Source organism: Chlamydotis macqueenii, chromosome Z (assembly GCF_036417535.1).
Source record: "Chlamydotis macqueenii isolate bChlMac1 chromosome Z, bChlMac1.mat, whole genome shotgun sequence".
In the NCBI taxonomy this organism is placed as follows: domain Eukaryota; kingdom Metazoa; phylum Chordata; class Aves; order Otidiformes; family Otididae; genus Chlamydotis; species Chlamydotis macqueenii.
In genome coordinates, this window is record NC_141593.1 from 52480925 (window position 1) to 52507710 (window position 26786).

Sequence of the window (26786 nt, forward strand, 5' to 3'; positions counted from 1 at the left end):
GTGGTAGAGGCGGTGTCGGTGCTGCACAGGAGGCGGCGGTTGGCTCCCTGTCCTCCCGCCTGCGGTTCGACCCCCGCCCCGCCGGTGTCTGCTTGGTTTTTCCTGTTGCTGCCGCGGCGCCTCCCGCCCGGTCTCTCTCCTTCCCGCACCGCTTCCCCCGTGGGTCGTGCTCTTCCCTCCCGCTGCTCCGCCATGGCGGCCGCCACGCCGGTCCTCACGCCGCTAGGGTCGCGGAGCCGGGGCTCCGCCGCCGCCACGGCGCTGAGCCCCACGCGCATCTCCCGGCTGCAGGAGAAGGAGGAGCTGCGGCAGCTGAACGACCGCTTGGCCGTTTATATCGACAAGGTGCGGAGCCTGGAGACGGAGAACAGCGCCCTGCAGCTGCAGGTCACTGAGCGGGAGGAGGTGCGCGGCCGCGAAGTCAGCGGCCTGAAGGCGGTCTACGAGGCCGAGCTCGCCGACGCCCGCCGGGCGCTGGACGACACGGCGCGGGAACGGGCCAAGCTGCAGATCGAGCTGGGCAAGATCCGCGCTGAGCACGAGCAGCTGCTGGGCAGGTGAGCGAGGACACGGGTGGTGGGGGGCGGGGGGGCGGCGGGACACGGATACGGGTGCGCCGCGGCCGGCCTGAGCGGTGCCCGCCGTGGCGGCCGTTCCCGCCCGCCGGGAGGGCGGAGAGAGCCCGGCGTCGCCGCTTCGGCTTTGAATGAATGAGCGAGAGGCAGCGCTGTCCCGCTCCGCTCCGCCCCGGCGGGAAAGCGCAGGGCCCGGCCCCCGGAGCGCCGCCCCGCGCTTGCCTTCCCCCCGCCAGCGCGCGTGGGGAAGGCGGTGGCTGGCGCCCGGCGACCCGGGAGCCGCCGCCGTGTGCCCGCCGCTCCGGAGAGCAAGCCCTCCGGCCGAGGCGGCGTTGGCGGCACCCTCGAAACTTCGCCCGCGTTCGCCCTCGTGTAATTTAGAGCGGATGGCTCCGGGGTTTGAGTCAGGATGACCTACAACCACCCCCCGCCCCGGACAGACAGGTGACTCCTGTCCGTAAGGCTTTAGCTGCTTCAGGATGAAAAATGCAGAGTGATGACAGTTTGTGTGGTCGCTGTTGTAGCTTTTGGCTTTCTAAACGTCCTGTCAAAAAGATATTAACTGCATAATACGAGAATAGACGAGTAGGAAATATGTAGATTTTACTTAAAACGAAAAATAACTCTTTTCGGTCCATTTTGCTGAATATTCAGATGTTACAAAAGGCAGATTCATGACTAGATATGCTCAAGACAGTGAGCTTTGTGGCACGGCACCAAGATCTCTGCTGTTGCAGTGAACTGATTTGTGCCACTAGATTTTGCTTCTTACACATTTGACTTGCTTCAGTTGTTTGTTTATTTGCTTTCTTGTTTACCTTAAAGTTGATTTCTGTGACTGCTGTAGTTTTCCATTTGCAAAAGAGAGTCTTCTTTTTGGGCTTTTTTTTGCCAGTTAGGTCCACTTACCATTCTAATTTTAGTCTTGGGATCACAAAGTTTGGTGTTGGGGGGGAAAAAACAAGAGCAGAGCTTTTAATTTTGCTTTACCACTATGTAACCTGTTTGATTTTCAGATGAGTACACTTGCAGCCCTGATTTTTTTTTTTTTGTAGTGAAAAAGATATTTCATGTGTGAAACAGCATATTGATATTTTCATGTGTCTGCAGACAGCCCCAGTATCTTTTGGTCTTTTAACTTGTTATTTAAAAAAAAAAAAAAAAAACCAAAAACCAAACATGGGCTTCTAATTAGTAAGTCCAGTTCTTGTGGTTACTGCTTGGTGCCCTGTGGAGGGCTTACCTCAAAGAGATTATTGACAGTGACAAGGAAAGCAAGATATAGCTGCAGATAAACACCAAAATGACTTGACTTGAAAATCAAACCAGGAGTTTGCATCTCTTAATGACTTTATGGAGGAAGATACACTCTTCTGTTGGCTTCTCAGAAGAGCATCTGTGGAGGATTGGGCTCAAGGTGCAGTCTATAGTAGATTCCCTTTCTGTGGCTGTGATCAGGGTAGTTAACGTGAACATGAAGGTTCTTCATATTCTCGTTTACATTTTCCTGTGATGTGATACTTAGGAAAAACCTGATGATTTAGGAGATGGTGGGTGGGTGCACAGGTCAGGGAATTGCTCTTGTGCTGTAGCTTTGACCTCTTATGAAGAGTGAAGTCTTACTGCTTGGTAGTCTGTCAATACCTGTCTCAAACAGATACTCTTTGGACACCATAGAATACAGATTATAGTTCAAGACAAGAACTCCTCAATGTTTTAGTATAGCAAACACTTAATGCTATTTAAGGCTGCTAGATTCTGCACAAACTTATATGTGGCTATTTGTTGACTGGTATGGTGTGCAGTTTCTTTGAGTATTTTTAAGATGGATATCTTGGGGATATCTACACTTATCTGCAGTTCTATTTACAAAGTTATAAAAAAGAGCAGGGGTGGGGTTTTTCACCACATTTGGAGCACACTCCCTAACTAATGGCTTATTTCTTAAAGCTGTTAAGGGATATTAACACCTGGGATATTAACATTTAAAACACTTTGCGCAAGTGTGCATGGAAGTACTGGTAGTTGTAAAAATCTCCATTTGCAAGGTGTGATGAGAATATGTGTTCCCTTAACAGCATTTTCCTTGCCCTTTTGGAAAGCTGAAGTGCAGTGTGATGTATGGACCGGCTTTAGTTTAAATGAGTAGAGTAACTGTAGTAGTTTGGATCTGGCTAACAGAGCCAACTGAAAAACACAAGTTTTTTGGCACAGTCTGGTGCTGTTGTTAGGTTCTTGCAGAAAAACTCTATTTTGCCCTTTGCAAAATACTTATCCTGGTTGTCAGAGTGAGATTCATCTCATCTACCCTTGGCTATGAAAGGTTGCTGGTGGATGCACAGGTGAGCTAATCTAGCAGTGTGCTGCTGGGGAAGCAAACAGCGCCATATGTTCCCATCACCATCCTGCCTATGGTTCTGCTGTTGTCTTGGTTGTTCAGCTAGCTAACTTGGATCTTTAAAATGGCAGAAGGATGCTCACTTCTGCTATCTAGTTCTCTGTCAACAGAGAACTACCAGGATTTGCATGTAGGAGGTCACTGAGACCAAGGGAGAGAAGTGAACTGAGTTGAGACTGTGTTCTTTGGTAAGCTGCAGACTGCTTGGCTTAGGTATACTGGTAGCCACATCATAAGAGTCAGGTTAGTGGGCTAGGTATTTGGTTCCCTTTAGAGTCAATGGAGATAAATGACCGGAGAAATTACTCTCAAGATGTCCTAGGTCTATGGAGGGAGCAGAGATGATTCAGTACTTAGTTGGCTGAAGTTGGGCAAGATAATTAATGGTCTAGATGGCCTTCCTCTGCTATTTGAACATTTTTTGCAGGTATTATTCTTGTTTTCCCAAACATATGTGCAACTCTGCTTTCTCTAGTTAGTACAACATTATTCTGAAGTCCTTAATTTATTTTATTCTAGTCATCATCTTTCAGTCTCCTGCATAATTAGTGCATCAGACTCAAGCTTCTAGTTACTTTCAAAGTGCTGTAGGGGTTTTCATATTCTTTATCAAAATTAATTTTAAGTCCCAGTCACCTCTTTGTTGGATTCTCTGATTTTCTGACTTCAGTTTCATATATAGGGTGTGATTTCCTGAATTTAAGTGCCAGAAGCTTATTCTATTAATATTTTCAATCCCTTAAGAAAAGCTGCATTTGTTTCCATAGTTGATATTGTTATGTATAGTGGACTTGTTGCATACTCTACTTCTAGAGTGCCTGCCATGCAGTGGGTACTGCTGCAGCGAAATAAATATGAAGGCTTCTCTTGATATTACAAATTTTAAAGAACTAGGAAAAAAATGAGGTTAAAAAAAAAAAACAACCTCCCTATTTCTGTTCTGAGGAAGGGACGGGGAAATGATATGCATGATTGTTGAAAGCAAAAGGAGGCTTGTGACAGGGAGAATGGAGATAAGCCAAAGTAAATCTCTTACCTCAAGACTGTATTGTGAGGGGAAAAAAAATCCATATACTTTTGAGTTTAGGTGTATAGAATTCTTGGATAGCTCTTAGGAGGTGCAGAAGAGGGAGATCTCATATCTTCCCTAATTTTTGAAAGAATTGGGAGAACTTACTAATTTAACAGTATTTCCAGTTAATTTTCTCTTTCCTGATTAGGCAAGACTTTACTGTATGCTTTCCCATTGGGTGATAGCTGTTGTGGAGACATCTCTCTACTTCCTTCCTTCCGTTAAATAGTGTGCTCAATTGTGATTGCCATTTTTCTGCATTCAAGGGCTGTAGAAGACATGAGCAGTAGTTCAACAACCTAAGCTCTTGCTGCTAATTGAAACTGGTCTTGGGAACTTCAGGATCCTTGCTCTTGCTTCCGTAACAACCCATTTTCTGTGTCGTGCAACTGCACAGTGAACTGAGTTGAGAAACTGATCTAGCTGGAAAACCAGCCGTGCTGTAGTACAAGCACTATTGGCCTGAGAGTGGTACAGGAGAACAGCTGGGATTACAATAGTGTGCCTTCATCACTATAGCAGAATAGCTGTGGCTGGTAGATAGGCTACTATGGAGAGAGTCCTTTCAAATAGGGGTATCAGGCTATCATTAGACTCAAGTTGACTGTGGCAAGGTGAGGAATTCTGGCTTCAATGAAGATCTGTCAGTGAGTTGAGGACTAAAGGCATTCTGGGCTTGTAAGCTTTAATCTTACGTAGAAAAAAGAAGTCTGTGCAAATTAATTTCCAACTACTAGATTTAATCTTGAATAATCAAGGTGAAAGCAGGTAGTTGCCTGCAAAGAGCTGGATTCTCAGCTGAAGTCACGAAGTATGTGATGATGCAATTAGCATCAAACTCCTAGCAGGTTATTTTAGCTAGAATGCCCTTCCCAGTGTGGCCTTGGCTGGGACTTCATTCAGGTTACTGCAGATTTCATTTTGCTTAACAAAAGAGCTAAACAGATAATGCAGGAAAAGTACTGATCCTTAGTGTTTCATAATGTCATCATTTAAGTGGCAGATACAAGAGTAGAGCTCTGAATTTTTCCATCACTCCAGCATCCTACAGACTGGATTAAGTTTCTACTTTTGGGTGGAAGTCTATCATGTTTTCATCATTTGCAATAGCTGCAAGCTAGGGAGAATTGCAGAGCCAAGATGGTGGAGGAAAAATTCTGATGTGTAACTTGAGCAATTAATGCAACAACGGTTTACATTGTGAAGTTTGACACAGCTGTGTTACCTAGTAATGCTGAACAAGGGCAGTTGAGTCAGTAAGGCTCACTGTTACTGTTGCGTTATTCAGTCTGCTTATGGGTCAAGTTTCAGGATAGACTTTCAGTGGTGAGGTGAATGTTCATTATGAGGACTTATTTAAGTGTAGTGCAGGTTAAAATCCCTAGCTGAACCTGTTTGGTGTCTGAGGTGTCATGTGAGGTAATCGTGCTGTTTAGGAAGCAGGAGCTGGTGTTAATGCTAATTCATTTAGTAAACTCCTTGTTTACATTTGTCTTTGGCAGGCTGAGAGTTCAATGTGGCAGTTTTCCAATGCTGAAGTACCTCTGCTCCCCTGTAAGAGGAGACAATGTGATGAAAGTAACTTTGAAGGAAATTGTGTTTAATTGAAGATATTAATAAATGGTATAAATGGTCATTGATTATCGTCAAGTGTTTACAGTAAATTTAATTGTGGCAAGGAACTAGTTTTATGGTTTTTTAATATTAAAGAGATTTGTACTTTCAGTTGGTCTTCCTTCTTATCTATAATCTGAAGTGAATTTCTGTGGTGGGGTTAGGCAGTAAAATAAATATCAGTAAAAGCTTTGTATCAGCCTATGGCTTGAATTACTGTGCAAGTGTGTGGCACTCTGCAGCCGATACCCTGAGCAAGTACTCAGAAGAACAAGGCTGTGTTAATGCAAACAAAGTTGTAACAGCTGTTCCGGAATTTCCCATGGTGTATATGTGGTATGCTGTAATGAGCTAGAGGAACTGTTTTGAGGAAGCTGACTTGAAACTTTGAAGCATATTTTCATTATTGTAGGTGATCTCGGGAAGTAAGGTGAAGATTGGTGGCTGGGGAGCTGCTGATCTTAGTCTGAAATCTGTCACTGTTTTGATATGTACTGCAAGGAGTAGGCCTAGGGAAGTAAGCAGGAGAGTGTTAAAATATTGTGCAAAAAGTTAAGCAATTGGTATGTAAGAATGTAAATTAAGTTATCTAAAAGTGTCTTCCACGCAGTGTGGGATGTAACAATGGAAGGAATGGTTTGCTGTAGAGTTAAAGGTGGTCTCGATATGTAAAATGTAAAGATAACATGGTAATGGGCACTGACTTGATATGCATGCACTGCATATGTAAAGATTCTGCCTAGATGGATGGTTAGAGTAGTGTGATTCACATGGTTGACTGACCTATTCAAGAAGGGTCACTGTTAAGCAGTTAGTGGCTAGAGATGATGTATGTTTAGTGTTGATTTCAAACACTCAGCAGCTCTCTGCAGTTAAGTAAAATGGGTGACGTGAGACAAGCTGAAGCCAAGTTACATATACTTATTTACAGGAAAGGCAAGCTTGTCCAATTACAGTCACGTTGATCCATATATAAAAACTTGAATGCTTTTAGACAGATGTTTCTTAATCACTTCCTTGCAAAATATAGCCGTAGTCTGTTGTCTCCAACAGGGTGAAAAAACATGGAAAACTTGACTGCTAGCTAAGCAAAACATAGTGTTTTTTCTTTTTCATATTTCACTACAACTGGAGTAGAAAAACAGCTCAATGTGCAGTACTATGTTATTTTATATGGATCTAAATATAGGCTGCATTATCATGAATTACAACACTTGTGTAGCTATATATTGGTGGAAAACCAATGCTTTTCAAAGAGGGTTTGGTTAATGTTGGTAATGCTTAGCTTTGTGGTTTGACTTTGTTAAGTACCTGCAGAAATGAGTGGTGTGGGAGGTGAGAAAAATCTCTAGTAGAGTGGTGGCATCCTGCACTTGCTCAGTTTCAAAGGAACTTTAAATTACACCAGGGATCTAGCTACTGACTGACAGGAACAGTCTTGCTGCTAACCTTGCATTAAGTTTGTGGTTAGTTCAGCTCCAGAAGGCCAATTCAACTTACTAAACTGGTAGAAAATTATTTTAATCTGCATGACTTTTCTACTAACTTAGCAAGAAATTTAAGGAGGTTAACCTAGGAAATTCTAGGCTATTTCATGAACCTCGAGGCTGAGGGAAGAAGGGTGATTGCACAAGAACAAGAAAAGGGAACCTACCTCTTTCAGTGAGCTGTTCAGTGACTGGTCCATTTCACTGAAGTGCAAACCAAGTGGTCCAGGTAATCTCACAAAAGCAGTGATTGCCTCTTGGTATCCATATTCAAGAGCTTTGCTTTAAATGAGCTAGTGCAGGTAACCAGACGCAACTTAACCATAGTACCTTATAGTTATGTGTGAGTTGATTTACTCTGCTTTACGGGTTATTAAGTTTTGGGAGTGGTGAGCAAATTAACCTGCTTAGAAATCTGCCTCAGCTAGTCTGCATCTGGTATGAGAAACTAGCTTGTTTAATGGTGAGCTGGGCAGATGTACTGCAGCTATCAGAGTTATTTGTGCTCCTGAGAGCGGCACTGTGGAGCACTACTGCTGTCAGGTTGGAGTGTGTTGGGGAAAACAGATTGTGTTGCTTTGTGGTGTATGCTGAGCCATTTCTATATGTGGCTGCAACTTCACTAGTGAGAGCTGCACTGGTAATGCTAGGTAGGATTGAGACAGAGTTCTTTACACTCATAGTGTCTCTAAGTTGAGTTGTGGGTTAAGTTTGTGAAGTGTGAGTTTGCCCTGAAGTACAGTGAAAATGAATGGGAACTGGCTCTCTTTTTTTGGGCAGATCCTAGTTCTACATTATTATTTTAAAATAAATTACAATTCATAATTCTGCAGTATTTTAAAATAAATCACAATTCCATAGATAAGATGATCCACACACTTTGAAGTCAAGAGAGAAAAACTTTGAAGATGATGCAAGTCAGCAATTATTTCTTTGCTTTTGTTTCACTTTCATGAGCCAAACTACTTGAAGGAGTATAGTTCTGTCTAATTTCAGAACACTAAAACAGGAAGGTGTTTGAGGGTTTTTTATTTGTTGTTTTGAGATGTAGCTTTGGCTTTCTGTGAAGGAAAAAGCTAGTTATTGTCGAGAGGCTGAAGTTCTTCTTGGTAAAAATTACTGCGTGCAAGGGTGAAGTATATGTTGTATACATTTGGTGTTTGGTTTTGTTATTCACAGAGGCTTTTCTGATCTTACTTCACTTCTTTCCCATATTCCTTTAGGGCTGGGGTGACACTGCTGAGTTGCTGAGATTTTCTGAGAATGTGTTTGGATGAGCTGTCTCGTAGTGAGACAACTCATAACATTAACAACTAATTGTGCTTAATTTTAATTCTTTTTTTTTTTTTCCCCTCCTTCTGTGACTTCAGTTGCTTTAAATTATAGGATGGCTTCACAGCCAATCTTGTTGCAAACAAGCAAGCAAGGTACTTTGGGCTGAGGTAACTGGTAATACCTAATTTAGTGGTAACAGGCTGGGTTTTAATCATATTGTTCTTGCTAGTCCATATTATACATCTTTTTCTCTGCTACCCCAGTTGTAAGAGCTCTCTTCTCAGCTGCCTACCAGTTTGTAATTGGTAGACATATTTGCATTAAAAAAAAAAGGTAACTTTAAGGTATGTAAGGAGTCTTGTTTTGGAATCCAGGATAATTTGGGGCGGAGTGGGGGATGGCACACGATGGCCCTGTGTATGTGTTACTTCCTAGTTTCAGGATCCAACTTCATAGGCTTGGTTTCAGCATGGAGTCTTTTGAGAGAGCCAGCATGAAACAGTTTCTCTGTGTTTTGAATAAAGCTTTTTCCAGCAGTGATCAAACAACAAAGGCCTGATGTGGGGCCTCATACTTCCCAACAGGTGACAGAGAGATTTTTGTTACAGATATAGCATAGCAAGACACCCTCCCTTCCCTCTTTTTCATCCTCTGCTGTATGACTTCCTTGCCTGCCGAGGTTCCTACAGGCCTGAGTGGGAGGGACAGGACAGAGGCCTCCAGTGAATAATGTAGAGAACTGGAAGTAGGAGCACATGTGGCCAAAACCTAAATTCTGTGCTTTTGTCTGAGCTGTGGACCCAACTACTCTGAATTGTTTGGTCTAAGAAGTGGTATGTAAAATGCCTTGGAGGATGGCATAGCGTCGAGCTGCAGAAATTAAGGAAAAAAAATAATAGTTGGGTATAGAAGAGTTTGTGTGTGTTTTCCGCTTCAGTGAATGTGGTGTTACTCAGTGGGAGTGGGATTACCTAGTGCTAAGTCTGTTACATAAAGCCTGCCATCTTGTGGCTCTACTGCAAAACCAGCCAAACATTACTTTTACTTCTACAGATTTTTTGCAGTCCTTTGTGTGCACACCTATCTTGAGCATGATGTGAATTGTATATGCTTGCATGTAATCATGGAAAAGCATATTTTAGGTTTGAGTCTCCCCTTTCAAAATTTTGTATTAATTTTACATTAGTCTGATTTTGCTGAGAAGCATTGCTGTTGTTTCTTAGAAGTACAGTGATTAAAAAAATAGTTACTTTATTAATGCTTTAACAGTTTTGAATCTTGTTCTTAAGAGTCTTTATTCAATTGTCCATCTCCTCAGTTTAGTTGTGAATTTGGACATTTTTTCACTTCTGCAAAGAGAAGTGTGAAAACTGAAGAATGTGCGAGCTGTTGTCTTATTGAGCCTGAATCTGTCCATTCCTATGAAATGTTCATAGCTTGATTATAAACATCTAGCACTTCTATATGCTACTGCTATTCCTAGGGAAAGTGGATGTCCCAGACAGAAAAAGAGTCAACTTCAGGGTGGAACAACTTGTGTTACACATTTAAACACAGCTACTTGTGCTATCTAAAGGTCAGTCATTTAGATTACTGCATATGGTTTTACTTTCCCTATTTTTGATAGTAGCCTATTGTAGCATTATTTGTGAATAATTAATTTAGGCTTAAATATGTGGGTTTGTGTTTTTGTGACATTACTTCATTTCTTATTTGACCTCCTTGTTTGCCTATGCTGTTGTAGGAAATAAACCCCTAGAAACTATTTGGCTGTTTGTGTAGATGTGAAAAGTGATTTGAGTGGTAATCTGAAAAGCTTATGTTTGCTTATGTAAGTAATGACACTTGTACCTCTGTGCTGGTGCAGTTTTGGTGATGGTGTAGACTATTGTATAGACAGGATTTGGTTATATTTCCTCAGATACATGGAACTTTGCCATTATGTATGATTAGAAGGGTGCTGCAAAGCAGTTCACAGCTGCTGCTTGTGGAGGACTGGCTTATAGGTAGTGAACATCAATTTTCATTGAGAAGTTGGTCTGTTAGTTTGAAATGGGCTGTTTGCAGCCCAGACGGTGGCTCTGTACAAGTTCCTGTGTGGATAAAAGACAATGATGATAATTTACTTGTTTCTACCCTATGGAAAGAGCCTTTTGAGGGGAGAACTTATGTCTTCCTGTTAAGATTCGGATGACAGTAGGACATTTTTACATGGCTAGCTAAAGAGAAAACAAGAGGTGCCTTTAATAAACACATCGTTTTCCCCTTTCATGTATGCCTCTCAGACTTGTTTCACACAGAGTTTCCCCTATATTTAGGTTTCTACAACCCAAGCAAAAGATTAAGCTATTGTTATATCAGATGAGAAAGCAGAACTAAGGAGTTCATTTAAATTAGAGTAAATTTAGCCAAGACAGAATGTTTTTGTTGGATGTCTCTCAAGTTTAAGATTCAGATTGCACTTTGTTTCATTAGTCAGCAGTCTACTCTGAGGGCATTTCTAGACTTTTTCTGATTTATTCCAGCTATGCAAAAAAGGAATCCGATCTTAATGGAGCCCAAATGAAACTTCGAGAGTTTGAAGCAGCCCTCAATTCTAAAGAAGCTGCATTGGCCTCAGCTCTTGGTGATAAGAAAAGTCTGGAGGGAGGAATTGAGGATTTAAAAGATCAAATTGCACAGGTGAGAAGAAATATTTAATCGTCAAGCTTCTATCAGCAAATGAAGGTTTTTATATACAATACATCCTTAGTAAAAGCTGTTCTGGTAAAATGCAACTTTGTAAACAAAAAATGGATGCAAACCTGTCATCTAGTCACAACTAGAACAGACTGTGGTTCACTGTCAACATTGGAAGCAGTATTGTGTAAGCTGGCTGTGTCCAGTTCATTAATAACATAAATGGTGGACTAGAGTGCTTTTAAAATTGCAGGGAATGGTACTTAGAAAGCAGGTCAAGAGTCAGAATAAACTTGCCTAATTGTAGAACTGTTTCGAGGCAGAGACTAACTTCAGAAATACAGATAACAAATAACTGACGAGTAACAGTTTGTGATTCTCTCGGTTCTCCTTTTGGTTCTGCCTGTGGGTCTCCATCTTCTGGGCATCTGATAGAACAAAGAGGAGGGGAGAAAAAGTATTGTAGCAGTTTTGTTAACCCTTTGAAACACATTATTTGTGATCTTAAGCAAGACAACTTCAAGAGGATGAGGAAGAGTTGAGGAGACCAGGAAACTGGTATTTGCCTTGTAGAAAAACTGAAGTTCTGTAAGAAAAATTGGTAACTAGCACTAAAATGCTACTGATCAATATGAAATAATTAGAACTCACTTGTGCAAATGATTGCAAAAAGGAGGGAGGGGAAAGACACCAGTGGTGTAAAAACTAAATTTATTTGTTAACTTCAGCCATAACAGGTAGTTAGCTGCACTTCTAGGTAGCTGAGGTCATTGTGTTATGTGAGTTCTGCTAATAATCATTGTTGTGTGGATTCTTCTATTTCTTTTTCTTACAGCTTGAAGTTTCTTTAGCTGCTGCCAAGGAACAGCTTGCAAATGAAACCTTACTCAAGGTGGATCTGGAAAACCGTTGTCAGAGTCTCATTGAGGACTTGGAATTCCGTAAAAATATGTATGAGGAGGTAAATGCTTTAGTCTCAGGAATTCACATTTCTAAAGGGAAGACGACAACTCGGGGTCCATTTTAGAATACAAAAGTAATTTAAGTTGGGAGAGACCTTAGGAAGTCATCTGGTCAGAACTCCCACTCAGAGCAGGTTTTACCTCTATTCTACTTGAAAGATTTTCCTTTTTTTTTTTTTTTTTTTTTTCCTAGGACAGATTATGTTAACTCAGAGCTTTTGTGATAAAATAGCTTAATGTATCATGTTTGTCCATGTTAAATTCTGCCCATGGTATTGCAATGTGCATGTATTGCATGTACATTTTTTAAAAGTGGAACAAGGAAGACTGGGGGAAGTACAGGCTGGTCAGCCTCACCTCTGTGCCTGGGAAGGTCATGGAACAGATGCTTCTGGAAACCGTGCTGAGGCACATGGAAAGCAAGGAGAAAACTGGTGACAGCCAAAAGGGCTTCACTAAAGGCAGATCACACCTGACCAGTTTGGTGATGTTCTATGATGGGGTTACAACATCAGTGAACCAGGGATGAGCAACTGATGTCATCAGCCTGAACTTGTGCAAGGCATTTGACACTGTCCTGCCTGACATACTTCTCTCTAAACTGGAGAGACATGGGTTTGATGGATGGACCACTCAGTGGCTAAGGAATTGTCTGAATGGCCGCACTCAGAGAGTGGTGGTCAATGGCTCAATGTCCAGATGTAGACAAGTGGTGTTCCTCAGGGGCTGGTATTGGGCTTGGCCCTGTTTAAAATCTGTGGTGGCGACATGGACAGTGGGATTGGGTGCACCCTCAGAGAAAGTTCACCAACAACACCAAGCTGTGTGGTATGGTCGACACACTGGAGGGAAAAGAAGCCATCCAGAGGGACCTTGACAGGTTGGAGAAGTGGGCCTGTGCAAACCCCATGAAGTTCAACCAGGCCAAGTGCAAGGTCCTGCACCTGGGTCATGGCAATCCCAGGCACAAATACAGGCTGGGCAGAGAATGGATCGAGAGCAGCCCTGAGAAGGACTTGGGTGGGCTAGTGGATGAGAAGTTCAACATGAGCCCTCAATGCATGCTTGCAGCCTAGAAAGCCAACCGTATCCTGGGCCACATCAAAAGAAGTGATCAGCAGGTTGAGGGAGGTGATTCTGCCCCTCTACTTCCCTCTTGTGAGACGCCACCTGGTGTACTGCGTGCAGCTCTGGAGTCCCCAGCATAAGAAGGACGTCGACCAGTTGGAGCAAGTCAAGAGGAGGGCCACGAAGATAAGAGGACTGGAGCACCTCTCCTATGAGGACAGGCTGAGCTTGTTGGGCCTCTTCAGCGTGGAGAAGAGAAGGCTCCAGGGAGACCTTAGAGCAGTCTTCTAGGACCTGAAGGGGGCCTACAGGAAAGACAGGGAGGAACTCTTCAGCAGGGCCTATTGTGATTGGACGAGGAGTAATGGTTTTAAAATAGAGGGAGGTAGATTCAGGTTAGACATTAGGAAAAAATTGTTTACAATGAGGGTGATGGAACATCAAGGCAGGTTGCCCAGAGAGGTGGTGGATGCCCCATCCCTGGCAACATTCCAGTGTAGGTTGGATGAGGCTCTGAGCAACCTGATCTAGTCGGGGATGTCCCTGCTCCTTGCAGGTGGGTTGGACAAGATGACCTTTGAAGGTCCCTTCCAACCCTAACCATCCTATGATTCTGTGTCTTTTCATAGTAATGAGAAAGCAGGTTAATAATTTATTGCGTCCCTTTATGAGAAATAAAGTGGAGAGGGACACTCAAACAGATGGTATGGATTTGTACTCTTCTAATAGCATGTCTTTGAATAATGGGAACAGAAGTTGATAAAAATATGTCTTTTCGAGCTTTTTGTTGCCACCTTACCTTTTACTTGTAGTACTTGAAGTCTTCCAGAAAGAACCTTAGAGCAGTAACTTACATACCTAACTATACTTTGGTCTTTTGTTCCCTGTATGCATTTCCTTGCTAGTTGTATTTTCAGCTTTGCTCGTGTTGCTGGAATCCTTTTTCCAGAGATCAGCAGCAAGCATATAAATAAATGTGGAAAATGCTGGTTTGTGAAAGTGACTGTTTAATTTCACAATATTTTTAATTTTGTGAAGGATAGAGTATAACTAAAGAAAGAGGGGATATATTTCTGAAATGTAATCATTGAGGTGTATTTGCAGAAAATGCAGCCAACTTTCAGAAGGAAATATGACTTTACATGTTGATGGTATCCTAGCTCTTATTTCAATGACTGGTTATTGCAAAATAAAGAACTACGCAGATCAGACTGGAGAAATCGCTCTGTGTTTCTACTGAAAGTTTCAGTGTCAAACTAATCTAATGCTGATTCACAAGGCTAACAGAAATCTACATTGCTATCCACTGAGTGGATAACCTTCTAAAACTTGTTTTGTGTCATATTTTCTGAATGTTATTTTATTTTACATTTTCTTAGGAAATCAATGAAACAAAAAGGAAACATGAAACTCGCTTAGTGGAGGTTGATTCTGGGCGTCAAATTGAATATGAACATAAACTGGCCCAAGCCCTTCGTGAAATAAGAGAGCAGCATGATGCACAAGTGAAGCTGTACAAAGAAGAGCTTGAGCAGACTTACTATGCCAAAGTGAGAACATCTTTTCTTACAGTTGTCTGATGTTTATTTTTGTTTTATTTAATGAAAAGATACCCTAATTACTTGCATTTCAGAGGATTTTATTATCATGCTTAGTTTAAAATTACCATGCTTTTGAATGTGAATTTACATTTTCAAGTCTCATTTTGTGAACAGGTATAATCCTCAGGAAGTACAGTAATATAAGAGTTGGAAGCACTGTGTGAAGGTGAACTGCGAGGGAAAAAGTGATTAGTACTGAGATTACTATGAATTCAAGGAAAGTTCATGTGTTGTTACATACCAACTGTAACATAGTCTTGATGACCAGTAAGGAGTATCACATTTTGTTTTAAACTTATTTCATAACAGCGCTTACTGAAAAGATGGCATCCTGGGTCCTCTGACCCTGTACAAAACATGTGGAAGTTCTACCACACCCAGTAATTTCTGCTTTTAACTCCTCTCGAGAGGAAGCATAGTCAAGCCGAAATCAGTTATACTTCATAATTTCCTTCCTTTACTATGATTCAGCATTTTTGTCAGGAGGCATCCTGATGTCTCAACTGAACCTAGTTTCTGTGGCTATATTTGTTGCAGTTAGTATTTTAAAAAACAAGGTAGGATCTTACAGCAGAAAAGTTGATACAAACTGAACTTATTAGCATAGCTTTCAGTATTTTCAGTCTTTATGATCTTAACAATGTGCAGTTGCTTATCTTCAGAACTTCAGTTTGACTTGGAAAAACTTACTTTAAATAAGATCTAGGCAAAAATACTTAAAAAAAATTTTAGTCTAAAGATAGTTTCATAATTGAGGCCTTCTTGTTCCCTCTCTTCAGGTATACTGTTTCTGTATATTTGGACTCTTGTTTTGAATTTTTTTTAGATTCCGTTTCATCTGCAACTACAAGTTCAATAATAAGTCTGTAGTGCCGCTCAAGCGGGTGTGGTAGAGTTTAGCAGGAGTGATGTAGCTAGTTTATTAAAAAAATTATCTAAGCCTGAAGTTGTGATAGAATAAAGCAGTCATGACTCATAGCACTGGTACTGTAATCTGAAGGCAAATTGCAATTTGCTTGTGTTGACTGAAAATTAATGTTTGTTTTTAGAGAATTGATAATTTCAGTTTAACTTCTATTTAAGCATACTCAAAAACAGTGCTACAATAATTAAATATATAAAGCTAAACATTGGCCAACATAAAAACCTGAACTTAGCAGTCCATCTTCAGTAATGTCTACAAGGGAAAAGTAAGTTTTTAATTCTAGAATAAATATTCAGAGGTTTATGATTTCAGGTTGGGCAATCCAGCACGGTAATTGAGCCACCATATTTAACCCCCAAAGAAAGAGATGTTTCATTGTGTTAGAGCTGCAGAGAGGAACTTTGTGGCTTAGTGTTGTGTGTGGTTTTTAGTGACTCATTTTTATTTTATTAAAAGTTAGTTTGAAACTGATGCCCTAACTTGATCTACTGCAGCTTGAGAATGCTAGGCTGTCCTCTGAGATGAGCAACGCTGCAGCCAACTCAGTGAGAGAAGAACTGAATGAAAGTCGCATACGAATTGATAATCTGTCTTCTCATCTTGCCAGCCTTCAGAAGGAGGTAACAAGCTGTTTGTGGTTCTTCTTGCTAATTACAGTTGTTGATTTTTATATTAAAGGACTTTCTTTCCCTTAACTTGTATATATGTTCAGAATCATGACTTGAATTTGTCTTCTGTTCTACTGTTCTGTACTTTTTCCCAATTTCTTAATGTCTGCTTTTGACAAAGTTGAATTTTTTGTCTGCAATATCCTGCTATGGAGTGAGTATTTGAAAGGTACTGTTAACTGACTTATGCAAAAACTTTTGTGGATAGAAGGGACAATTTTAGACAAGAACTGAACGCTCTTGACATTCTAAGCAATTTAGTTCTATTCTGTACTAACTGACAGGATTCCACAGGACAACATTAGAAGCAATTTAGTTCTATTCTGTACTAACTGACAGGATTCCACAGGACAACATTAGAAGCAATTTAGTTCTATTCTGTACTAACTGACAGGATTCCACAGGACAACATTAGAAGCTGGAGTATGCAGTCACTGTCTGGTGTGGTTTTTTTTTTTTTTTTTTCATCCTAGAACTAGTTTGCATCTAGAACTCAAAAAAAAAAAAAAGTTATCCTACCAGGATTATGATGAAATATGAATCTGAGAAAATACACCAAATGACTCACCTTGAGCATTTCTAGAGCAGGATCTTGAGCAGAACCTAACTATACTTAGATTGCAGAGCACATAGATCACACCCAAAGAAATATGACAAACCATATATTCAGTGCTAGCTTAGTTGATGGGAGTAATCTCATGTGCACTGCAGTGCACAACATAGAGTGAAAATGAGAAATGTTAGGAGTTGGTTCTGAAGTGGGCTTCTGTAACTTAGTAATCAGTTTAAAATACAAGAAGACCTTTGTTTTTTTTTTCCTGAAAAATAAAGAAATAGTATTTGACTCTAATAATTTCTGCAGTACATTTTGAATTGTATTCCTCCTGTACAGTAGGCTCTTGTAGGACTTCAAAATTCTGTGTATTTCAAGCGAAGAATTTAAATGCAGGAGATGTTATTTCATAATTTTCCAAATAACCTGCCAGGTACTAACGTGAGTCTTCCCAGTTTTCTTGTTATATAGGCAAGTTAGTCTCTGTAAAAGACAGATAATGTAATGAATGTGCATGAGGTTACACAAGAATTGAATTGAGAGTTTTGTCTGCTCTAGATCTTATTTCTGCCTTTAGATTACCATAATCTTTAAGTGGTTCAGTCAACTGGCATTTCCTTCTTTAGTTAATTACCTGTGTTCTGTTGCTTACTTAGGAGTGACAGCTAGGTTCAGAAAACTTGCTTTTGAATTTGCAGAGGTATTGGTTGTTAACTTCAGGGCTATCAGAATCAATTTCTGCGAGTTTGAGTGTGATTGTCCACTAAAAAAACCCTTTTTGCTGTTGTGCGGTGTTTTTTTTTGTAGTGCTGGTCATCCAGTAGAATTTTGTTTCCATTTGCTAGGACAAACTTTAGCATTGTTCACTTGGAAGAAGACAACTTTCTTACCACTAATGCTGCTCTGGTTTATGTTACCAACACTGAGCTCTGTTTCCACTGGGGTCTTCTATGTGACACAACTAATTTTATTAAATTCCTCATCTAACTCTTAATATTGACAACCAGTTAAACTGGTCCTCTACCTCAGCCTTTTAAACTGCCTGTTTTCATTCTGTCTGGACTATGATGACTTCCTAAGTAGAGTGCCTGCATAGCAAACTTAGTGGCTTAACCAGACAAGGTGATCGTGGGCCATTGGTTCCTGTGTCCATCCTTTAATTAAGGAAAACCTCAAGACACTATCAAAGAGAAGAAAGCATGCTCAAGGAAAGTAAACCTCAAAGCTGTTGTCATTTGGCGTTTCTTTTGATAAGCATTCCATTCTGTATATACAATATTAAGTTCTACTGTCTTGATGTGATTTTTAAAGTATGTGACAAATTAGCTTTCTTCATGGAACATGTACCACTGTACTTTCAGCAAGCCTTGAAGGCTTTGATTACAGGCAGGCAGGCTTTTGCTGACAACAACTGTTCCTTTAGAGGAACAACTTCTGAGAATTCAGAATTGGCAGCAGTAAACTGAAGTAGGAAGTAGATAGCTGAAAGCTAGAGAGCAATTACTTACCAGAGGATCTGAAATACACTGAACTGCACTTTGATTCTGTGTCCTGTCCAGCACATCTTAAACGGTTTGACTCTTAAGCTCAATTTTTCTCACCTGAGTAAATTTAGGTGTAGTGTTGTATTTTCAGATCTCAGAAAAATGGAGCAGGTAGATGTCTTTCAAAGTATGTTTTAAGTTTAATTGGAACTTACGGTGTTACGTTTGTAGTAGATGAGGTGGAGAACAGGAAGCTGAATATGGATGAGTTTGAATTCAGAAAGGGGGAGGATGCTTAATGATTTGACTGCCATGTTGCTTGAATAGCAGAGTGCATGGAGATTTGGGTGAGGTTTCCTTGCTATCTTCTGTGCTTTTCCAGTCTAGAGCCTGGCAAGATAGAGTGCAAGAGCTTGAGGACAGCTTGGCCAAGGAACGGGAAAACTTTCGCAAAGTGCTGTCTGAGAAAGAGAAGGAAATGGCAGAGATAAGAAATGAGATGCAGGAGCAGCTGAGTGACTACGAACAACTTCTGGATGTTAAACTGGCACTCGATATGGAAATCAATGCATACCGGAAATTGTTGGAGGGTGAAGAGGAGAGGTATGAAAGAATGTAGCAAGAAATGCTGGTATCTGTGTGCTTTCCTTACTTGTCTCATTCTCTGTTAAAAGCAGTTCTTATTGGGAATGCATTCATTAGGTGCGTTACTACAGTTTTCAAGGCACTGTTTCTTCTTGCCTCCTCCGGTCTGACACACTTACTTCTAAGTCTCCATGAAAGCAAGATGCTTGCGATGCTATCAGACCAATAGCTCTCAAGGGAACACATACCATTCTTCTATTAAGATTCAGCACTGACATAATGAATTGTCATTTGTAGGTCTGTTTGGTGCCATAGTTAATGTTCTTTTTCAGAGTTAATTACAGGGTTATTTAATTGCTAACCAAGTTTCTTTTAAGTATAGAATGATTTCAATAGAGTAATAGCTGTTACGATTGCCCAGCTTATCAGCTAGCTGCTTTTTCAACATCTGACCCCAGAGTTCAGCAATACTGAGAATTTTCGCCTGATAAGTCACAGCTGTCATTTAAAGTAGTTTGATACGTCACTGTTTTTTGAGTGATATCCTGCTGGTCAAGGCTGATTCCTCTCAAGTGTGGGGGAGAAACAGCAAAAGCTCTTATGCCACTGGGGTTTTGCATTAATTTCCTGCAATGGCTTAAATCCTCTTAAGAATTTTTTCTGTACTTGTTCAATCTACCCAGGAATGCAGTCTTTAATAAATGCATAGAGATGGCTTTATGATCTTAATGTAGTAGTCCATCAGTATTCTATGCTCCAAAAGTGTTAATCAGCTATTTGACAACACTTTACTCAATTCTTCAAAAAGTACCTAAGGGATTCACTTTTTCATGTAACATGCCTTGTTTACTATGTTCCTGTACTTTTTTTTGCTGTATAATTCTATGGGAAGAAGAGAGAGGAAGAAAGTAAAAGTAAAGTGTGATGTATGCATATTTTTTCCTTTATTCCATATAGGTTGAAACTTTCTCCAAGCCCATCCTCCCGAGTGACGGTTTCACGGGCTTCATCAAGTCGTAGTGTGCGTACAACCAGAGGGAAGAGGAAGAGAATTGATGTGGAGGAATCTGAAGCCAGCAGTAGCGTTAGCATTTCCCACTCAGCTTCTGCCACTGGAAATGTCTCTATTGAGGAGATAGATGTTGATGGAAAATTCATCCGCTTGAAGAACACCTCTGAACAGGTTTGAAAATGCACACAAATCACTACTTTAACAATGGACTGATGAGAGGTAGGAGGCATCCTCAGCACCCTTTCAGCCCTCAGGCTTCACGCTGACCCTGAAGCTAAAGCATACTGTAGAAGAGATGGCACTAAGAAACTAGTGTGTCACAAAATAAGCTTTCATACAGTGTTCTGGATTGATGATGACTTCTTCCTAATGATTTTTAATGCTTTTCATAGCAATTGTTTTATTGCTAGGTTACTCACCCACCAAAGTATTATATCACTCTTAAAGAGTTCTGCCTTGCCAGTGATCTGCCTGTAAAGCTTTACAGATAACATTGTCATGATAGGAAATAGTGTAAACAGGCATTAGGCTACTTTAGAAGCCTTTAATGAACTTTCTCTGCCCTAAAAAGCCCCAAAATAAGTACATACTGATGCAAAATAAATATCTAAATGTAATTAATTGCCTGTGTCTCTTGTTCTTGCATATGGCTTCTCTAAAGCACAGTTTTCCTTCTTCCTTAGCTGCATCTACAGATTTTAGGAGCCCTCAGTTCCCATGCCAAAGCCATCTTTATGATGGTTACTCAGATTATTTCATTCTATGAATAGGTTGGAGGAACACACATATTTATCAATAGGTACTTGATTTGAGTAATAATCAAAACTCTTCCTTAAGTTGCCCTCAGAATGATGCTGTTCTATTTTGCTGTAAACTTCCCCTCTGTGTTCCACAGCCGCCCCCCCACCTTTGCTTGCAATTCTGCTTAAGTAAAAAAAGGTCCAATACTATATATACAGTTCTGCAAGTCATCACAAAGTGGGCTAGAGACTGGAGACTATAATTTCTTAAATCCTTTCTCTGGGAAAAGAGAGAATTGAGCATTGTCTCATTAGGATACTAGAATTACAAGACCTGATTTATTGCAGCCTTTATTTCAGAGAAGGTCTAAGTAATTCTCCTTCTCCTGTGCTGTCTGTGCCTCAGCTGTGTGTAGAAGTGTTAGCTGCATTCTTTGTTTTCAGTGACACATAGGTTTTGTCTAATATCATCAGATCCTCTACCTTCATGAAAAGGCAGATTAACTCAATGTTTTTGATGACAAAGATTGTTCTGGTTCCAAGTGTTTAAGTCCCCTCTAACCAATGAAAAGACAGACTCCTCCAGATGGTGATACATATGTTTTCTTTTAATTACCTGCATGGGGTGTTGGCCAAGAGTGTGAACTTCATTTACTGAATGGAAGAAACCTTGACAACTGTCTTGGTGTAGACAGCTAAGTGTTCAGATGACTAAATTGAAATAAAACAAAAACTACTTCCAGTGAGTCAAGACCTGCCTTTTTTTTTTTTTTTTTTTGTTTGTTTTGAGTTTGTCAAGCTTATGGGATTTTCCACACACACACACTTTGTGGACCTTATGGGTTCCCCCTCTTATATTTAACTTAACTACACATTCATTGTTCTGTGGAAGACTATCAGTTCTGCTACCAGTAGCCATGGATGGTTCATGGTTATAGCATTTTGCCAGGTGTCTAGATTTGAGAAAGTGTCTGTGGTGGAGTGTAATAAGCTTACTTGGGGAATTTTTACAAGTGTTTGAGAGTTTATATAGATATTTAGATAGATAGAAAACATGTAAAATCCTCTGTATGGTATGTTTTGTTGCAATGACCAACTGAATGTCAGCGTCCACTAAGATAAGTAAGAGTGTTTATTTTAGATTGTTAACTGTATGTTTTCAGACTCTAGTTGCAACTGTTCAATGGTTGGAAGCTCTCTTGATGGGAGAATTTAAAAAAGATCTGCTCTAGTTTTGACATAGTCATTCTGTAATGATGACATGTGTATGTTTTTCTATTAGATTTGTTAGTACTTTTCAAATAGTTGATAGGGGTAAAAAATAACTGAGAGGAAAAAATAATCTAGGTCTTCAAAAGGAGCATGTAGCTGGAGGTGTGCATATGTAGAAGCACATTTTAAGGTAACTGACAAGAATATTGTGTTTGGTAAGACGACTGCTTGTCATGTGCTTCAAAAACATATATTTGTAAGGGGATTTAAATATTTATATATTTTTCTAGATCAAGCGATAACAAAACTGATGCAAATTATAAGCACTAGTTAATATCAAAACTGAAAAGCAGGATGTATTAAGCTTTAACTTGAAATAACAGGTAATACAAATTTAACTAAAATTATTCTAATTGCATGCTGAAGATCAAGTTGATAATAAATCTTTTTACTGAAAGTTTTGTGTGCCTCATGGCCTTACATGTAAAATACTTTCCCTGTGTAACAGAAAATGACTGCTGATGGAAAATCTTTTCCTCTTTTTATCAGGATCAACCTATGGGAGGTTGGGAGATGATCCGAAAAATAGGAGACACTTCTGCTAGTTACAGATATACCTCAAGATATATACTAAAGGCAGGCCAGACTGTTACAGTAAGTTGTCAAGCTTCAGCTGTTCCGTTGAAACGGGCTTTAGGCCAAGTTGTGTGTGTCAGTAAGAGGCAAGGTTTTGTGTTTTTTCTAGTTTTGTCCTTTCTATATGCATGTTCAGAAAATAATAATCTGTATTTGTATTGGACATTAGTTGTATCAATTGCTGGGAAGAAGTTGGACAGAGCCACATTTCTCAGAAACTTACTTTCTTTATGGAGCAATAATTTTGACCATAAACAGGTGCATTTACATATTCAAAAGTCTCTGTGCTAAAAAAAAAAGTAGCGGTGTTTTACTGTAGGAAACTTTGGAAGTAGGTAGGCAGAGACTTGTATTTTCTTAACTGAAGGAGATTCACCAGTGTCACTTAGATGGAATATGTTAACTCAATAAATAACGTGGAAATGTCTAAGACTAGCAAATAATGCTCACATGTGACTTCTTTTGACAGATTTGGGCTGCAAATGCTGGAGTGACTGCTAGCCCTCCCACTGACCTCATCTGGAAGAACCAGAATTCGTGGGGCACTGGTGAAGATGTGAAAGTTATACTGAAAAATTCTCAGGGAGAGGTAAAGTACCTCCGATGTGTTTAAACTTGTCTTTCTGTGGTGCTGTCCCCTATAAGGATGCAGGTAGAACCATTTTTAGGACTTTACATGTGAATGCACATGTGTTTAGTAAAGTTTTCTCTTTTTACTTTGCAACCAAGCATACCGTACCCCTGTCTTAACTGCAATTTAGGAATGCAATCTATTGAACCATGTGAAATTTTTTCCTTATGTTGAATATAAGTAGTTGAAGAATGACTTGTTCAGACACTGCCCTCATGCCAGGAATTGGCCAGTCAGTGCCTTAGACTAGGCTTTGTAAAGAAAAGCTTTTAGTAATCTCTTCAGTGATTTATCACTTATATTAGTTTTCCTTAAAATTGTGTGTTGATGAGGGATGGGGAATGTTACAGTGAAACTCTCTTTAAGCAGTGAGACTTTAATTCTGGTAAGGTGGGAGTTCAAACTTTGGGTAGGACAGTCGTGATGACATTTTGCATTTGAAAGAAAATATTTAAATACATTAAAAGTTTTTTGGAAGAACTTGAATGTCTTGTTAGAAAGACTCTTCTTAATCATTAAGAGATTAAAAGCTAAAGTGTTATGAATGCTATTCAGGCACAGTAGTACATTAAAAGTACATACACAAAATCAGCACAAGTAGCTTTCCCAACACCTAGTACTCCCACTTCGCAAAATCTAAGTAGACTAGCACCAGATCTTCAGAGGAGTCAAGTCTTAAAAATAAAATTCTGTTGCAGGAGGTTGCTCAGAGAAGCACTGTCTTTAAAACAACTTTACATGAAGGGGAAGAGGAGGAAGTCGAGGAAGAAGCAGCTGAAGCTGTGGAGGAAGAAGACCTTTACCACCAGCAGGTATCCTGGTTTAGGTTAACAAGGTTATTTAGGTTGAAAAAATGGATATATCAAGTCGTTATTTAGTTTGGTTTTTTTTTTTTTAAATGTCATACCTGTTTGGGTGTGCATGTTCTTTTCTTTTTGTTTTGTTTAATCAGTAATTTAATGAAAGCATGAAGCTGTGTTATTAAAACTAGTATTAAAAATATTACTTCATGAATTGCCTTGACTTCAAGGAGTAGATTTTTCTTATAATAAGGTTCTTAAGCTTAAAGATGTGAGTTGGTTAGTTGGTGGTTTTTGGTTTTTTTTCTTAAACTCTCTTCCTGATAAGATTTCCCCCAGGCCAATTGTTTATAGTAAATTTTGGCATAAGTAGATACACCTAAATTTATCTAAAGTTTTGAGAACTTAAATATCTCATTTTCTCTGGTAGAGGAAATGAGAGATTTTAAGACACTGTCAGAGAAAAATCTCTTGCATGCTGAAGAATTGCAACTCTGAAGCCAATGGAAAGGTGTGACTTTGCAGTGGCAATATTAAATGTTTTGAAATATAAGGGAAAAAAAGATTGCTCACATCTGAGTTGTTTTATAGTTTCATCTATTACCTTACTGATTTGACCAGTTCTTCATTAGAAAAAAGGAAATGTAACAAACATTTAAGTTCCTGTAATGCAATATTCAGGTAGACTACTTTGCCTAAAATTTTGCTACATTTTAGTTTCTATATATCTTAGTTAGAAATTACAATATAGAACAGTAATTAAGTGTGCATATGTAAACTGATGAAAAATGGAGAGAGTTGACTGTGTTGGAAATGGTATTTTTTTGGCAACTGTAGTTTTCGGCTTATAACTGAATCATAATTTTGTGGCATTTAATATGGTTAAGTTTTTGTTGCAGTTATGCAAAAGTACTGAAGTGCACTCAGCTGCTCTTGTGGTTTCTGGGATTGTGTATTTCAGCTGAAGTGTGTGTCTTAGTAGCTTTACTTACAAAAATGTTACAGAGAGAAATACTCTCAAGGTACTTACATAGGCTCCCTGCAGTATTCATCACCTGTCTAAACCCAGTGATGCTTTTTGACTTGAGATCCAAATACGATAATTACTTACGTTGTATTTTTCTGGTACCTGTCCTCCATTACCTCTCATAGTAAGGAGTATTTAACATTCTTTTACTTACAGGGGGTAACAGGTTGTATAGCTTTGCATACTGACTCTTGCTTAGACCATGCCAGGCTAATAATTTCATGTATTAAAAATGTAAAGTATATTAATTTGAGTTGCTAAATCTTCTACTGCTGTTGTTGGTTTGTTTTTTCCCTCAAAGATGACTCTTTCTATTCATAACAGGCAGGCCCAAGGACATCTAACAGAAGCTGTGTGATCATGTAAACTTCCAGTCAGCCAGGTTCCTCAAGTCATGGTCATCCTTGGCTACAGAACAGAACCTTCACAGAAGCACAACATATTTTTCTATTTTATGTATGTGAATTTTAAAGCTGCGATGGCCTTAATTTCCTTTGCCACTGAAAAGGAAGTTTTGTAAAAGAAGTATCTGTAATTCTCTTGCAGGATATTAATTGTTGACTCTGAACAATGTACTGTTTGAAAAATGATGGCCCTGCCCCCCAGATTTTATATGCCAGTCTTTTTTTTTTTTTTTTTTTTAATTGAAACCTTACTGGAAAGGAAGTATTCCAGTGTGTTTTGGGGATCGACTTTCTTAGATTACACCACTCTAGACTAGCCAGTTGTTGTTGACCTCTTTATATTTAGGTGCTGTTGGGGAAGGGGAAGGCATTTTCAATACTATGAACTCTTTTATACTGGAGACTCTTTTTTTCCTGCAATGCAATCAAGGCTATAAAACTTTTTATAGAAAAGAACAGCTTTGTTAAAAAAAAAGTTTTTTTAAAAAAACCCACAAAACAAACAAACAAGCTTTTTAAAAAAAAAAAAAACAACTAAAAAAACACCAACAAAACCAGATGAAAACAAAAAAAAACCACACACAAAAAGAACGTATCCCAGCAGATCATGTAAGCACTCAGAGGATGAAGGATGCAGTAAAACTCCTTATTGGTACTCTTTCCTTTATTTAGATTTTTTTATTCTTGATGGGGATTCATGTTAAACATGTTAGTTGTGGTGTTAAGGTAGTGTAACCAGCTTAAATTTTTTGTGATTTTTCTAACAAATAGAAGGCTGTTTTAATATTAATTGTCTTGCTTGTTTGCTACAACCTGTAGGAACAAAACAGTCTTTTAGGGGTCTAGTCTACATTTGTATGGAAAACAATTGTAATTTTGTCAGTGTGGAAAGTTTTTCTGTCCTTTCTACATTAATCAAATGTCTGAAAAAGCTTTGAATAAAGTATCTCTGTTTAAGATGTTATCAAGTAAAGCTTTTGGAATTCATTTCTTACTAGAACTGAGCTGAAAGTTGAATGAGTGTTGAATACTTGGAACTAATAGGCTTTGAAGCTGGTGAAATGTCCATGTAAATGGAACAGGGACAATTGACTTGTAAAAATTTCTTCTAAGTAATGAGTAACATACTTCACGTTTGGAAAATCAATTATTTAGAGCTTTATTCAAACTCTGTTGCTTAACTGTTTCTGCATTGTTTTTCCTTGTATGTTAATTCTTACTGGTCTGGATTTTACTACATCATACAAGTACCAGGCTGAGCAGTTTAAGCATGGCACGATAACACAGAAATTTAGAAATACTGTATGCATGGCCAGAATTTTGGAAGTTGATTTGATATTTTTTTCTAGCATAAGTCTCATGACAAATTTAAGACTTT

General features: G+C 39.4%; 1 protein-coding gene across 3 annotated transcripts; it reads left to right on the plus strand.

Moving 5' to 3' along the window:
* On the plus strand, window positions 1–26381 carry LMNB1 (lamin B1). 3 transcript variants are annotated; one of them, XM_086770937.1, is made up of 11 exons: window positions 1–557; window positions 10947–11103; window positions 11936–12061; window positions 14510–14680; window positions 16151–16276; window positions 18744–18964; window positions 19904–20129; window positions 22460–22564; window positions 23016–23135; window positions 23876–23989; window positions 25306–26381. In XM_086770937.1, exons 1-11 carry the CDS (start codon window positions 193–195, stop codon window positions 25360–25362), a joined length of 1788 nt encoding a protein of 595 aa, XP_086627063.1. In that variant the 5' UTR covers window positions 1–192; the 3' UTR covers window positions 25363–26381. The 3 variants fall into 3 exon arrangements, with proteins under 3 accessions (XP_086627063.1, XP_086627061.1, XP_086627062.1); XM_086770935.1 differs by having other exon boundaries at window positions 97–557; window positions 25329–26381; XM_086770936.1 differs by lacking the exon at window positions 22460–22564 and having other exon boundaries at window positions 97–557.
* Window positions 26382–26786: the final 405 nt, after the last annotated feature.